Source organism: Lissotriton vulgaris, chromosome 6, assembly GCF_964263255.1.
Source record: "Lissotriton vulgaris chromosome 6, aLisVul1.2, whole genome shotgun sequence".
Lineage (NCBI taxonomy): Eukaryota > Metazoa > Chordata > Amphibia > Caudata > Salamandridae > Lissotriton > Lissotriton vulgaris.
This window is the reverse complement of record NC_141694.1, coordinates 1,528,485,231-1,528,502,373: the sequence shown is the minus strand read 5'-3', so window position 1 is coordinate 1,528,502,373 and position 17,143 is coordinate 1,528,485,231. Positions and strand designations below refer to the sequence as shown.

Here is a 17,143-nt window from a genome sequence, read left to right as displayed (position 1 = left end):
TTATGAACTACCAGGGAGTTTGGTGGGAATTCCCAATGATTAAAGAGAGGATCTTGTGATGCTGCTTTAAATTTCTTCCAAGGAGTGATCATTTTGCCCTTAATGGTGTTGATTTCTTTGGAGCACTTCAGCATTGCTTTGATTGTAGCAAGAAACTGAGTAGGGCATTCACTTCCACATAGATTGAAACCCTGTGGTGCGCAGCTATTCTTGCTATGACAAAGGTGTATGCAGAGGTGTCATCTAGCGGCTAAACTTTAACAGGTTATGGTTTTCAGGACGTGTTGTCCTGTGGATCTGTACTATAACCCAGAAAGGATGCTCCTGTGCAGCAGTTGCCCTGATTCCTGATAAGGTGGCCATGGATAAGATTAATGGTCCTGGTCAGAGTCTTAATATTAATCATATATGGACATATGTGCTTGGGAAGGAAGCACAACTGAATTGCCTTTTTTCTTTTCAGGAATATGGTAAGCTCTTGATTTCTCAGAAATATCCTCTTTAAATGCTATCTGCTCTATTTATGTGGAACATGGAGTGAGGAAGAAGCCACACACGAATATGAGCATGGTTGGTATTAATATATATGATAAGCAGTTTACTGTCAGATTGTTCACCCTCTTCCTGGTGAGAAGGTGGAGTGATGGGCATAGATGATGTGCCGACTTCAAAGCCGGTCTCAGCATCAACGGTAGCTCAGGGACCCCTTGCACTCATCATGCCTCAAGGGTGTTCCTGCATCAAAAACGCCTTTCACCACAGAATGGGTTTGACATTAGGGAGTAAGTCTGACTGTTGAGCATCATTTGAGCTCCCTGGACCATTAATGGGTGTGAAGCAAAGGCTCATTTGAGGTTGAACCCCAGAAGAAGGATCCTTGGTGGAGGGAGGAGTAGTAGCTCCCAGAGGAAACGGGTGAGGGGATGAAGTTATCAATCAAAACCTGAGTTGTGGTCTTACTCAAAGGTGGAGGTTTCATTTAGTGCCCTGGATATTACTGCATTGGTCCTACCTGCCATTATTATTATTATTATTATTATTATGTTTCTTATATAGCGCCAGAATCGACCCCCGAAGGGGTTTCTCCGCGCTTGCTTGGGAACCCGTCCTGGCTTTTCCCTGTGAGATAGCCCCTATAGGGCATCCCCAAGGTGAAAGCCAGGCATCCCGCCGCGGGGGGGGCGTTGTGGAGATTAAGCAAGCTTAATGCCCAGAGTTGCAGAGCGTGAACCCATGATTAGGTCAGGCACCGAAGCGAGAATTATCGAGTCCATGGACATTTGAGCTCAAGACCCTGCCGCGTCGGGGAATTGAACCCTGGTCCCGGGTCTGACCTCTGCTTCAGGGTCTGCCTGCTCTAACCAGTGAGCCACACTTCTCCATTATCAGAGTCGGCTTCTAAATATGTTCAGTGACTGTGGCCGACTGTGTCTCATTATTGACGCTGCATTGTGGAGTCATAGGACCACATCTGATCTCATCAGTGCCAAACTGTTTTCAAATGAAGGGCATTATAAGTTCAACAAACACTTAAGCTGTGGACCCTCTGTAGCTAGAGGTTACATAATCTATGCTGGTAAGGCCACAGTAATTTATTTATTGTAAGAAGGGAAAATCTATAAGGTAGGTCCTGAAAACCATCACCATTAATGAGCAATACTTATAGGACCAGGCCCCAGGGTCATTTGATATGAACTGAGCATTTTTCACGAGCAGACCGTGGTCCTCCCACATCAAAATGTAGAGTTTGATGAGCAGCACAACAGAGTACCCAGGAACACGTCTGAACCAAATGAATCAAAAATTCTAAGGTGGAGCCTGCAGGATGCAGGGTGCACTTTGGTTTTCAGGGTGCAGTATCAAACGTCACCTTGTAACTGAAACCCCTTATTCGAAGAAAAATAAGTTGTTACCTTATGAGCACAAAACTAAATGCTAGCAGTGTGCAAATCAAGTAATTAATAGCAACACATGCTGCAAAAATGTCTTTACACTTCGTTGAGAATGCGAATTATTTTAGAACTGGGTGTGTAATCACTAAAATTGAATGGAAATTGACTGGCAACAACTATGACACCCATTGAACTCGTTCATTATTGTAAATCAATCTTCTATGATATATGCTCATACGTAGATTATGTAAGTGTATATCCTATTACACCAGTCAAATGCCATCTCACGAACTAATTCTATGTCACCGTGCACTCACTTTTCAATAAATTCCATTCTGTTGGATCTGCACTTATTCATAGTCAGAGCATATGACACCGACATCAAAACTCAGAAACATGGACTGATGGTTGTGCTCCCTCTTTCCGAGATACAATATTGCACACTAGTGGAGTTATCATGCACAGCGCTATTTCATAACAAATGGATGCAAGGACACAGTATGAGTTCATCATAAGGCACCTGGTGTTATTGACGCAGGTGTTTTTTTTTTCTTTTGAACATTTGGAAGTCATATATATTCCTGAAGAAAGTCATTGAGGTTGTATTTTATTTCATGTGCCTCTCTTATTATGGATCTGTTCAAATCAGTAATTTTTCTCAGCTTTATGTTTGTGTGTATCCATGTATAATGCCCATCTTCAGCCGGAAGGCAATACTCTTTAAATGTTAAAATATGATGTTAAAATATCTGTATACCTACAGTGACTTTAAACATATGCCAGGCTCAGGTGTTGTGAACCGATGATATTGGCATTAGAGAGCCTCTTACTGAGGTAGTGTATGCCTTTTTGAGTTCATATTATTAAGTAACCGACACTTCAACTCTCCTCCACTTGGGTTTAAGGCCTCTGAGAAATGTGGTTTCTGTATAGCCACCAACTTCCTGCCTCACTGTCTGCCAATGTTGATGCTTTGTGTCTAGTACAGCCACCCTTTTACAAAACGGGTTAGAGGTTGGCATTCTCGCAGGGGGAGGGCTATCGGCCCCATCGGGATGGATGTACCACAGAATATAAGGGCACTGCCACTGTCTGGTGACTTCTAAGTCAAGACCTTGCACTGATTCACTAGGACTGGGGGAGATTGAGTATCTTGCTACATGTGGACATTAAACTTACTTCTGTAGGCACATTACTAATTGCTGGGTTCCAACTGGGAAGTTGGAGCAAAATCCTTATTTCCAATACAGTGCTGTGACCAATGAAACAGCCAATGGTAAAGGTGTGAAAAGGGAAAGAGATAGAAAAAGGCAAAAGAAGTAGAAGGAGATTGATTGGGAGAGAGAGAGAAAGAGAAGGAGAAAGTAGGAGCGATAAATGAGACAATAGACAGTTTGTGCATAAAAGTGAAGAGTTAACACACTAAGCAAAACTCAGTTTTGCTGTATAATGGAAACTAATGCAACTCAACAAAATACACTATGTATATACTAATACTGAAAATGTCTGATGAGGAGCCAGAGCCTAGACAGGCTAGACTGAAGGGTGGATCAAAATGAAGGGCTGGATTGCAAGTGAAGAGTCCCAAGCTGCTTGCTTACTCCCACTGCTATACAGGGCAGCTCATTTGCTAGATTTAAATGACAAATCAGATATGCAGTAGGAGGAGTGTAGCTTGAAGGTCACCCCTCTTGTTTAAGCTCTCTACCTGTCATATATGACTTAGAACCAGTGACATAGCTCTCAAGTCTAAGGAATCATTTTGTCATTATTTGAGCAGCAGATCTCTGAGTTCTGTGCAGCTTGAAATACAACTATGCTGTCTGTTACCAAAGCCAGTTGGTTCTGTGCCCCATGGGAGATTGTTCTTCTAAATCAAGCAAGCACTTGGGACAAATCTGCAAATCTGTCAAATGGCACTTCGGTCAAAAGCCGAAGAGTATGGTTAAGTGTCACCTGTTGGTTAATAGGGGGCATATTATCAAGGGGGTTTATCTCCGCTTTTTTGGCTTTAAAAGCCAAGAAAGCGGAGATAAAATTATCTCCCTATTACCTAGCTGTCGTTAACACCAGTTAGCGACAGCTAGTAGGAGATAGCGACCATCTTGGGCCCCACTTTGCCTGTCAGTGATATTTATCACTAATGATATGCAAAGTGGGCGTGACAAGATGTTAGCGACTGAAAACAGTCGCTAACATCGCTATCTCCTATTACCAACTTTTGGAGATATTTGCGCTAAGCGCGAATATCTCCAAAAGCTAACACCTGCCCTGAGCAGTTCTTAGCCATGTTATCCAATGGGAGGTGGATAACATGGCTAAGAGCATTAGCTCGGTAATGCATGAATATCTCTGACTTTTCAGCAATATTCTTGCATTGCAGCGATTTTTATCGCATTTGTGATAAACCTTGGTAATACCAAGGTTTATTTGTGGTAAAAATCGCCGCAGCTCTGCGGTAAATTTTTGTCTCTAACCAAGCAATAGAGATAATTATCGCTATTGCTTGGTAATATGCCCCTAGGTTCTCTCTGAGTGAGGACAGAATTTGCAAGATTAGTGGAACCTGAAACATAGCTTTGTTGTCTACAACTTATGGCTGTATTATACGAGGCCACTAAGGAATTGCCTGTAGGCTCGGACTAGGGAACCAAACTTAAAGCGCTCCCTATTAGTGAATACGACAGCTGAAAAAATGACCATGTTTCGAAATTGGGGCGTTTTTAACTTGTAAAGCTATGCTGTATACGTGTTTTGCAAGCTATGAGAGAGTGAATGGAATTGATCTTGCTGCAGGCAATGTTTACTTTAATATAGGTAAAATCAAAATTTAAAAAACGGACCAACAAACCATAAACTGGGACATAAATAGCCAAAAATACATCCCACACGGTGACCTGTCAGACCAGCCCATCAGGCACTGCCTGACTGCCGTATAGGCCAGCTCGACCCTAATTACTTGTATGTGTGTGTCTGAGGTCTACAGAATCATAGGAACATATTACAACATACAATGACTTTGCTATCAGAAAAACCCAAATAATCATGAGATCCTCCCCTCGCCCAAATACAGCTGGTATAAAAAAAGAATGCAAATGTACGTGATTCACAAAACCAAATGCATTTTGGGTTCCGACCCATTTGCAAATCCTAAACATCTTATATTTGGTCCAGAAAACAAATGCAGCTTGTTTTTATGACTTTTTTCTTTAAAAAACGTTCACTTAAAAAAAATAGGGAAAATAACATATATCCAAGAGGAGTCATAAAATCCCCATACCAAAAATGTGGGTTTTTAAATAGAAGTCCAACTCTTACAGAAAAAATAACGTTATTTCCACAGCTTTATGCAAATAACATTCCTTCTTACACCATGGTGAAAAAGATGCAATTTAGTTCAAGGCCAAATATTCTTCTTCTGTTTTGTCAATCAAGAAAGCTACTTTGGAATTTCCTTAAATGCGGGTAAAATATATGATTTGCTTTATCCAAACATAAGCGCTCCTTTGCACGTGTGATTCCTCTTATGAACTCAAGTGCAAATTATGCATCCACAATAACTGGCGTTTCTTTGCCCAAAAAGATTTCCCTTAGAAGTGGCTCTATTTAGGTGCCAGTTGAGAAAGAAAAAAGAGATGCTAGATTTCTGCATTGAATGAATGTACAGCAACGCATATGGTTCCATGAAAGCAGATTTTCAAGGAAACCATACAGAACACAAAACAAGTGAAGACATATGACACTCATTAACCCATAAGTAGTACACCCAAAATGTAACCACATAAATTTCACCCATTGACACTAACGTACATGTAGTACATGCAGTTCAACTACACGCATGCGCAGTGAAAAATTGTAGAAACATCTGTGGTCAAATCAAGCAAAAGAAATATACACAAGTGTGGCAAACACTAAGCTATATATGTTTGACCTTACGGGAGGGGTTGTAGTACACACCAGAACACACATATCTTTGTGTAATTACCCAAAGATCATATGTAGCAAAGACCCTCAGACAGGACTTTTAAAACACTGTAGCGGCAACAAACGCTAACAAGTGAGCAGGACAGTACAGCCCTGATACCTCCTGGGTACTCAGCATAGTAATATAATCAGCCAGTCCAGTGGGGTCACAATATTAATGACAGGAGGCCATCGATATAATGAATACGCGGGTACTCAAGGTAGGTCAACCAGCAAACAGTATCCATGTTTACCCCCCCAACACCTGTGTGTTAATTTCTCCCTGTCTCTACATATGTTATTTTCACCATGTCTCTACATATGGCCATCTGATCATTAAGAGTCTGGCGATCCACGGACCGCCAGACTCGTAGAGGTGCAGCGGTCTTCCAACAGCCCAAGTATGAATAGTGAGGTCTGACCGCCACAGCCCCACCGCAGCTGCAAGGGAACCGCTGTTCTCTGGCGATGTTGTGGTGACCAGGAAGCTGCAATATGCTTGGTGGGACTGCAGCAGCTCCGCCAACTATATTACGGGTTTCCTCTCCGCCGCCGGTGTCAAGGAGGTTCTTACTCCATGTACACTGTGACAGAGAGAAATAAAAGCGGCCCTGCAGGGCCTCCTGTGCCTCCTCTGCATGTGGATGCACAGAGGGGGGCACAACATGGGCTTACGTGTGCGCATGCCCTCCAGGAACTGTTTTTGGCATTCCCATTGTGCTGCCCATATTCAGGGCACCGCCGTGAGAACATTAAAAACAAAGCCCACCAGGCACGAGAATAGCCTGTAATCTGGCAGGCGGCCTCTCCACTGGTGTGGCGGTGCCGCAGTGGGGCAGACCCGGCACTGCACCACCAAACTCGTAATCAGATCCTATGTGCCTGAATCCGTCCTACTGTCTGTATTTCTCCGTATCATCCCCAGCCTGTCTCAATATCCTTGTCTGTATTTCATTGACTACCTCCCCAGTCTCTATGCCATTGTCTCCAGTCCTCTGTCTCCATCCTACATTATCTCTTTGTCTTCCGGCAAGTGGGGACAATTTGTGTGTGTTTTTATCTCCCTCTCACACAGTTTACATTTTAAGGTATTCCTGAATCACATTGACCATGTCTCCATGGAAAGGTATGCATCACTGCTGGATGGCAGTCACTTGTCAAGCCATCTACATTCAGGCTTCAAAAAAAGGACACTGCCTCATGATAGCCTGTCATGCAGTGGACCGCTTCTTCACACAGCTATCACAGCTCGCCCCTGAAGTGCTAGAACAAGGACTTCAAATCCCCTTAATGGTGCTGCATTCATCTTCTTTGCAGACGTCTTTTAGGAGCATACAAAGTTAATTTTGTCACAATTCATGCAACATATATCCTTCCTTAATGCAGCAAAAAATGATTCTGCAGAAGATATACTTCACAGACAATGGGTTCATTTCCAGTTTTTTCGCACTTGTTTTAAATATTTCCACCGGTAAGCGCTGAATACACCGGGCGCACAGTTTCTGCACCATTCTGATTTTTGGACCACAAAATGGGAAGTCATCCAGTAATAGTGTATGGATTTCCCTGTTCTGAAGTGCACAAACTCTTAATAAGTGCTAGTTGTCCATACAATAGGCACCAGGTTTCATCCAGCCAAAATTGAGTGAGCAAAAAACTGTGTGGTGCACTATTAGCACATCAGCCATAATCGCTATATCACCACAAACAAAAGTTTGCCCTCATATTGGCAAAAAGAAAGAGACCATAATTGTTTCATCAGTGTTGCTCATGTGTACAGAAAAGCTGTGGGCCTCATTCGAAATGACTGTGATCTATTAGTGTGAAAATGTTCATTCTGTGGCCCTCATTACTGGTCACCACTGTAGGCAATTCATGTGTCAGGTGTTCAAAGACCTGTGAGGCTTATTTACAAGGGAATGGGAAAGTGTGCCCTTAAGCAAAAATTGCTAACGTCACGCTCTGCCATTCTGAAAAACGCAGGGATGGACTTTAGCCAAAAGAATTCTGGTGCTAAATCTAGCTGTATAGCGCCAATGCAGTTACCCTTGCAGCACACTTAGAAGTTGCAAATCGTCATTTTTTAAATTATTTTTTATGTGCAGAAAGGGACACCTTCCTGCACATGATTATTCATGCCAATTTGCTGTTTCTATCTGTGCTTCACAATGCATCAAACTTAGAAACAGCAAAAATAAGAATTTCTCCTCTTTTTAAACATTTATTTATTTATTTATTTTTTACATTTGTATGGCGCTCAGCTACCCAACAAGGGTTTCCCGGCGCCTATGACATTAGGTTGGACTAAGGTATAAGCGGAGTTGGATTTTAGCTCAGTTGTTTCTGGAAAAGCCAGGTTTTTACATATTTCCGGAAGCTAGCGTAGTTTTCCTCTTTTTAATGTTAATGTTAATACCAGGTTTTCCATGGTCTTAATTTTGGCACTGCCTCCAAGTTACGCCACCCTTGTAAATAAGGGGCATTGTCAATATCAATGGGTGTTGCAGCGGAATGCCCACAGTAACACCCATTGCATGACCCTTTCACGCTAAGTGTAGCGTGAAAGGGGCCTTATTAAGTGGCTTAACGCCACCTTGTAAATAAGGAAAAGGGTTTATCGCCACAGGAACGTCATAAAAAGTAACATTCCTGTGGCTTGTAAATATGCCCCTGAGTCTCTTAATGCTACGGATGGCAATCCTGGGTAATGGTAACACTATGCCCAGGTACACTGTGTGCATATCTGCACCTGGTGGAATCACAGGCAAGAGGGTATATGCAAAGACACAGCCCGGCCTCTGCAGCGCCAAAGGGAGCAGGCAATGCGTGCACTAGTACAAACTTGCTCTTCTTCTCCCTCTCCTCCTAACCCTGCCCCACCCCCACCAGCAGCATATCTTCAAGGTACCTAGAAGTGGAGTTAAGAATAGTACATCTAGACTTACTTAAAAGCCTTTATCTTCTTGATATATCGGCTATGATATTCTAGTACATCAATATTCCTTACTTGATAATCCAGACTACAATTCGGATGGCACTTTTTTTTAGCACCAGTATCTTAACCTTCCTGATCTACAGCCCCAACTGTCACTGAATAATATCTTAACATAATTTCCAGGTAAGGAAACAGAATTGGTGGTGTGTGCCAGGGGAAATGATGTTCATGGGGGAAGGAGTAGGTGTCCAGTGACAGGCTTCTTCTAGATGCCCAGGAGGACATCTGTCACATAAGTGCGAGGTGCAGGTCAGCAAGATGTGTTTACAGCTAACCATTCATTTATGGCATTAACAATTGCTTGTTCATCAGGACAGCTCTCAAAAGACTCTTTGTGATGCTACAAGGGAAAGGGATAAGAGAGTAATATGTATTCATTTGGGGAAGGTATGGAGATATGGGAGTGGTGCTTTCCATGGCTCAGATGGAGATGAGGTGCCAGCTTCCTCAAGCTCTATTTAGATCTAAAATGACCATGTGTTCTAGTTAAGGTTGAACCCACAGAGGTATCAATCACCAGGATCGCCCTCTCAATGCCTTTCTTCTTGCCTTGCTGGTTGATTGGGATGCACTGGCTGTCACCTGACTGCTGCCCCTTACTTATGCTAAGCCAATGATGATGCTTTTCCTAGGGCCCTCTTTCTAAATCACCTTCCTTGAGTGTTCCCACCCAGTAACATATCACTGGAATTCCTTCTGAACTCTCTGTGGTGCCCACTAGAGGAAGTCACATGTCAACTTGACTGATACTAGAGTCAACATCACCTACGAATGATTTGAAATCATTGGGCCCGATTCAGACAACAAACAAGACAAAATCCTAAACTTACTACCATTTTGATATTCACAGAAGGCACTTACTCATTTTGGTATTCACAGAAGGCACGTACTCATTTCGGTATTCAGAGAAGTAAGGAGTCCTAACTTTCGGACTCATAAAATGCCTTCTGTGAATACCGAAAGTCTTAAAGTTAGGATTTATTTCAGTTTAGGAGTAGTACAGTTAGGACTCCTAACTTTAGGATTCCTAAATGCCTTCTGTGAATACCGAAAGTCTTAAAGTTAGGATTTTTCTCTGTTTAGGAGTAGTAAAATTAGGAGTCCTAACTTTAGGACTCCTAAATGCCTTCTGTGAATACCAAAAGTCTCAAAGTTAGGATTTTTCTCAGTTTAGGAGTAGTAAAATTAGAACTCCTATCTTTAGGACTCCTAAATGCCTTCTGTGAATACCGAAAGTCTCAAAGTTAGGATTTTTCTCAGTTTAGGAGTAGTAAAGTTAGGACTCCTAAATGCCTTCTATGAATATCAAAAGTCTTAAAGTAACTATTTTCTCAGTTTAGGAGTCCTAAAGTTAGGAGTCCTAACTTTACTACTCCTAAACTGAGAAAAACCCTAACTTTAAGACTTTCGTTATTCACAGAAGGCATTTAGGGGTCCTAAAGTTAGGACTTCTAACTTCGGTGAATACCAAAATGAGTAAGTGCCTTCTGTGAATACCAAAATAAGTAAGTGCCTTCTGTGAATAACAAAATGGTAGTAAGTTTAGGAGTTTGTCTTAAGTTAGTTCTGTGAATCGGGCCCATTGTTTTTATTGCAAGTCACTCTATATTTAGATGTCACTCATTAAGTGAAACAGGTTCCATTGTAAAACTAAACTTAGAGGTCAAAGTAAGGGCTGGACAGGCCTAATATTACACTGGGCATTTCCCCAGTGGGCTGGAGCCAATGGAGACTGCTTTTGAAAGACCATGGCTGTTCCGTTGATTCTGTTACTATCCACAACTACCGAAGTTAACTGCAGTAGGCACAGGGAGGTTGAGAGAGAGAGAGAGAGAGAGAGAGAGGGGGGGGTGGGCGTTAGAGAGAAAAAGGACAGAGAGGCACACCAGAGATATGGAAGTAGGAGAGTGAGAAAGAGAGAGTGACTGGATGGTTGGAAAAAAGTGCTAGTGCGAGGAGACTAAGAGGGCAGGGTTGATTTAAGCATTTTTTGCCAGGGCTGCTATTGGTTTCCCAGTCCTGTCCTGAAGTGTGACTGGATCTCGTGTGGAAGTTGTAGGGAATGCTGGGAGTGAAACGAGGCTGATCATGACATATTACAGTATCGATACCTCCCTGATAATTGGGTACTCAATTTAAACAGTTTGATTCAAAGAATGGCAAATACGATTGCAAAATTGAAAGATATAAGTGTGAACTGCAAACAGAAACGAGTGGGATGTAAAAATGTAAAAAGTATATAATGTTACAGTACTTGAAAGAAGGAGTACTGGGCTCCCACTGTTTCCGCTCACTTCAGCCTATACATGTCCTGAGTATGCATTTGGCTCACAGCTTGGAATCTCTGCTGGGGCGGGGTGTATTGTTTTAGTTGGGTATCAGGGGCATAGCTGGTTGGTTACTGTATTCATTCACTGTGGACATTTACCTGCAGACCAGTTCACATGAGCCCACTTCTGAGCATTCCTCCTTCTACACATACACAAAACTATGGGGCCGATTAGGATAGCGGTGAATCACCACAGCAGTGCCTTCAAAGACCCCCCGCCAGATTAGGATGGCTGGGGGGTCATCGGAGGACGGGAAAACGTCTGCCACTTTTCCGCCGCAGTCGCCTTCCGACCGTGGCGGAAAAGCTTTAATATGGTGGCGGTGTCTATCAGACACCGCCAGCCATATTAGGATGGGGCAGGAAACATGCTTTTCCACTGCGGCTTTTCCGCCGTGGAAAAGCATGTGGTCTTTTGAGTTTGGGGACCTGTTGCGGGACCCCAGGGTGTCAGGGGTTGAGGGGTGCACATGGGGGGTACCTAAGGTACCCCCCTGCATTTACATGGACAAAGCGGCAGGCACCGCGCTGTGCCTGCCGCTTTGTGAATGTAAATGCAATACATGCATTTTTAACCTTGCGGCGGGTGCTGCTTGAAGCCGCACCGGCCGCAAGGTTAAAGATACGGGATGTGACTGCCAGGGTGGCGGTCACATCCTAATTCAAACGGAGGGACCACCGCTGCCCCTGCGGACGGTTCCTCCACCTCTGGGGTGGCGGACGGACGCAGGTCCGTCTGCCATCCTAACGGGCTCCTATGTTTGTAAAAAGTGGTAGGCCCAGGGTTTTGCTCAGTACCGGTAGCTGGCACTACTGATTATCAGTATGCTGAATAACACACCTGGGTAGTCTTGATTCCACCTGATAACTCTTTAGTCCACCACAAGATGCTTCCTGCCTTTTTATCTTATTCTTATAGCTCCTTTTTCATACTTTTTTCTCCCTTTGTCACTGCTTTTCCATCTTTCTCTTTCTTTCCTCCTTGAGTGTTTGTATCTCTTTTGCTCTGCATCAAAGTCTGATGAGGAAAAATAGGTGCAGGTCCCCACAAATGTGTTCAGGTGGACCATACCTGTAACCACAAGCTCCAATTGAGCACTTCCTATCTACACATGACTTGTGGGTCACATTTATTCATTCATTTTGAAGTTTTTAAAAGTACTATGTAGTGCCTTTCAGGTGCTGAGGAGGGAGGCAAAAATACAACTTCATTAGGTTAATGGAAATTAGAGTCAAATATTTCTCGGGTATGACCACTGTTCTGAAACAGATTCAGTCAAAGGCAAATCTAAGGGCTTGCTCATGAGTCTGGTGTTCCACGGACTGCCAGACTGGTGGGGGCACAGCGGTGGCGGTATTCTGACCACATTAAAACAATTAGGGTGTTCAGAACCCCATTGTCCCGTCGCAGCGGCCAAGGAACCGGCATTCCTCGGCAATGGTGTGACAGTGTAGAGGCAGCAATATACATGGTGGGAACGCCACAGTCCCAACAAGCATTTTTTAATTTTCCTCTCTGCCATGCTTTTCATGGCAGTTTCCCTTTGTTGCAAAACGTGGCGGAGAGGAAACAAAGGCCATGGGGTGCATGCATCCCCCTCTGTGCATGGACCCCAGTTACTGCACGGCATAGACTTTACTGCATTCCCACTGCAGTGCCAATTTTCTGAGGCACTGCTGTGGAAACGTGAAAAAAAGCCTGCCCGACATGCGAAACACTCGTAGTCTGGCGGACTGCCTGGCAACGGGTTTGGCAGTGCGGCAGTGAGGCGGACACGGCACCACACTGCCAAACTCGGAATCAGATCCTAAATGTTTAACTTATCAAATGTTTCATGAACTGCTTGTGATTGGGTTAAGATCTCAAGTTAGGATTTGGGATGTTCCAAAGTCTGGGAACTTTTATACCAAGTGATCTGCTGCCTTGTATCAAGATTATTCTTTAATCAGATGGGTGGACATTGAGCAAATGTGTCTGGTTGGGACCTAGGGAAGTGCCAGATGTTGCAGGTATTCTGAAAGTCAGTTGTCCAGTATGCGTTATAAACAGCGTACAGAACTTCAAAGTTAATGCTATCATCTATTGCTGTAAGGGCAGGCATTGCTGTAAGGGCCCGGTTATGGATGTGTAGTCACAGTCTAGCCTCCTGGATTTGTATTGTTCGTAGCCTCACAATGAGCTTCTTGTGGGGACCAAAAGAGGTGATTAATATTAGTCTATGCACACCCTGAGGAGGTCTCAGAATTTTCACATTTTGTCCATTGCATCGCCCTTCTACCAGCTACTATTTAGTATGGCCATAGATGCAGAATTGTACTTGTTATGTACAATGCCTTTGAATCTAAATAATATTACTCACCTTGGATGAACGCTGTTTTGCTTGGATTGCAGGTAGCACTTTTTCCAAGACAAGCCGTTGCAGGGAGTGGACTTTGCCTGGTGATAGCTGGGCCTCGGTCACAAGGCAGGACTAGTGCTTAGAGTCCTCTCAGTGCTTGTGGTATCTAATTCCAAACCATCATCCAGGTCCCAGGTACTCGCCAAGAGCCTGGTTACTGTCAATCATTTTCTCCCACAGAGAGACTCCTTCTTCAGCAGAGAATTTAAAGGGGCCTTTCTATTCTGAATGTGGTGGGGGAGCAGTGTTTTTATGACAGATGTCCCTGTCAAATCTCGCAGCTGAAACGACTTGTCATATCAGCGCAGTGGTCCCTTTGCCCAGCCATGTCAGCAGGACCAGGTTGTGGATGGAGTCCAGGGGCTGTATTACAGAAGTGTCCCAGGGGCGCAACAGACATTTGTACCCGCTTTTTTCACGCCCTCTGGGCACTTTGGTATTATAGAAGGGAGGGATAGACACTTATGTATCCCCTTCTGTAATACCAATAGTGCTGGCACACATAAAGCACCAGCGTTATCACAGAGCGCTTTCTCTCATTTGCATGGGGGTGTGGCCCATTGCAAATGAGGGAATCTTTTTGCCTCTGCGCCATATTACAGACCAAGGCACAAAGACAAAGAAGCTGTCAGGATGCACCCTGTTAGTTCGCCCCCCCTCATGGCAGCCCTCTGAAGGGGAAGTGGGGAATAGGGTTACCATGGACCCCCCTCACACATTCCCTTGCAGTCAGGTGGAGTCATTCATTGCACCCGCCTGCAAGGGGATCTCTAATCACCCTTAAAAGTGTAGGCGGGTTGCCGCCTGCACTGTGAAAACACAGAGCGCCTCCAAAGCAGCCGCTCCATTTTTCACAAGAATTTGCTGCCCTAAAGAAAATGTGCCATATGTATGATACGGCCCCTGGTCTGAATTGATTATGTATGGCCCCAGGCAGTGCTTGTTGTGTAACGCACACCAGGCCAACATAATGTTTTACACAAATGCTAAGGGTTATAGGGACACTGCACTAGTGTGATTCAATTGCACTTAACATGCCAAAATACACTCAATGGTACAAAGGTGAGTATGTGGGCTCTATTATACCTCCATGGGGCACTGAATGGGAATGAAGAGATGCAGGAAAAGGGATAGGCACTGTCTCCTGCGTGGAAAGGGTTTGCTCTAGTGTATGGCATCATCCCACAAACATGCATTTGACAGTCTATTTGAACATACATTCAGTGTGCGCACCCATAGTGATGTTCAAGCAACACCAAGTGCCACCAAGTGCTACCAAGTGCTGTTAGTGGGGTCATGCACATTTCACACCTCTGTACAATATCATTTGTGATGATACTCACCAAGCATTCACATGTCCATGTAGCCTCCATCCTGCAATTGTGCAGCAATCTCTCATCACCTGAAGTTGTAGCTGTGTTGTGTTGCACCTGGGAAATTGGCATACACATGCATGATATCCCCTGGCATTGCAGATGACTTGTACATTGTTGGAATGCCACAGGTGGCGATCGTGGAACAGATGTTCAGAGGTTCATCTTGGCTATGATGCAACACAGCATGTGTGCAGTCCAGTGCCTCAGTCACATGTGAGAAATATGCCACAGCATAGCACTACTGGGAAACATGATGTCTCTTCTGAACTGAGTTTGTCATGGTGACAATCTGATGCACGTGATTGTTAATACAAGACAGCACCTGGTGTGGCCACTAAGGCTGGTAAACCTTTGAGGTGAACACTTCAATGCTACTGATACTCTGAAAGCAGCCAGTGACCAGGAAGTGCAACCCTGCAGAGACTTTTGGCTTGGGAAGGGATAGCAGGAGTAGCTTGACAGCATGCACTAGGTGAAACATAGTGATGACGCTTAGGTGAAACCCCCTAACAGTTCGTAATGTGTTTGTATGTTTGGCCTGCGCTGGAAAAGTATTAGGCAAAATGGGTCAACCAAATCAGGTTGGTGAGTGATTCCACTTTCAAACATGGGCAATATTTAAGAAAGTTTTATTTGGTGTGGGTCATTTATTTGTGTGAAATGTGTAGCTCATGTAATGCGTCAGTGCCACAACAGAAGTTTATTATTTATTACTTGCTTTTACCTAGTGCTACATACTGCACTTCTGCCATTTCTGAGCATTGTAAATAAACATATTGCTATTACTGAACTCATGGTATTTAAGAAATCGAATGTTGAAAGGCTGTGTCTACCAACTATGGATTTTAACTGATAACATCCAGAGCACTGTTTTTGTCATCAGCAAATGTTCAGATCTCTAAGCCATCTTAACAGAATTAAATTGTGCACCAGTTCCATAAGTGGAACAAATGGTGATCTCCATGAACATTATTTATGGGTCGCAGGGGGGACTCCCGGTTTGCTTCTTATGGCTCCTGGCACCACCTTTGTGACCCCTGGATTGAGAGGTGGGAAAATCAAATCCAAGAACACAGAGGTGGATCCACATTTATTTTCTGCTCATATTTTATTATACTATTAGTGAATATTAATCTATCATTCACTATTAGTGTATAGAAATGGAGCTCACAACTGAAATGGGATGTTTAGTGGCAGGTGTGGTGAGTACAATTAGTTTAAATTGTATGTTGTGTGTGGCCCACAGGTGAGAGCGTTTTTATGTGAGAAAGAGTATGTGTATGTGTGTTTGTATGTGTAAGCATGTGAGTGAAAGTGAGTGAGAGACAGTGACAGGCAGTGAGTGAGACTGTGTGAGATTGAGTATTAACAAGTATGAGTAAGTGAGAAGGAGTAATTGAGATTGAGAGTGATGCAAAATCTTTAGTTAGAAATTCCAGTTGCCACAGAGACTTTACTTTACTTTACAATTCAATTGTAGCAGACATCAGGTGTATGGAGAATGTTCTAAAACAATGTAATCCAGTCTAAGTTTAAAGAAGTGTGGAATCGGGATGGGCATCGCCTGAGCAGCCTCATGGAGTAAAATTGATTCCCCTGGCACTGAGGCGCCAATTACTGACTACAGTCAAGCTGTCAGTACAGCATTGTAAAGTCTCTGTGGCAATTGGGATTTCTAACTAAAGATTTTTCGTCACATCTCATGGCAAATTGAACTGTCAGGCACTTAGAAGAGGTTTCAACTATTCCTCTACACAAGGGCAGACACACATTGCGCCGCTTTTAAGATATCAACCTTGTCCAAGTCCTGAGGAGAATCCGTGAATTGTGTGGATTCGAAACGCGTTGGCTCTTGTGAGCTCGGGGATTTGTGTATATATTGTGTCTTAAGGAATGTATTAATAATTTTTTTCTCTTGTGTAGGCAACATTGGTTTGAAGAGATAACCCCAGACTCTTGGCCTAGGGAGGACAATTAACAACGTCTAGTTAAGAATCTAACGTCCGAGTGGTGCCTTATGTAAAGACTAGGACTGGTGTTGTACTTTCAATGTTGATGTTATTTCTCATGATTGTCTAAGTTTGTTTCACTTGTCATTTATGTCTTTGCATTTTTTCGTTTTTAAGTGGAATATAACATTGTGTATAAATGTGTTTGTGTAAATGTGGTGTTCTGTAAATGGAAGGTTT

At 43.5% G+C, this 17,143-nt stretch overlaps 1 protein-coding gene across 5 annotated transcripts in view; it reads right to left on the bottom strand.

Annotated features, from left to right (window-relative positions):
• PLCB4 (phospholipase C beta 4) overlaps positions 1-17,143 on the bottom strand; it is a 1,177,624-nt gene that overhangs the window by 315,625 nt on the left and 844,856 nt on the right. For 3 of the 5 annotated variants that reach the window (XM_086927699.1, XM_086927701.1, XM_086927700.1), the window contains one exon: positions 14,922-15,008. The exons of the other annotated variants lie outside the window; for them this stretch is intronic. In XM_086927699.1, coding sequence (XP_086783825.1) covers positions 14,922-15,008 — 87 coding nt within the window. The remainder of the gene's footprint in view (positions 1-14,921; positions 15,009-17,143) is intronic. 5 annotated transcript variants of the gene reach the window in all.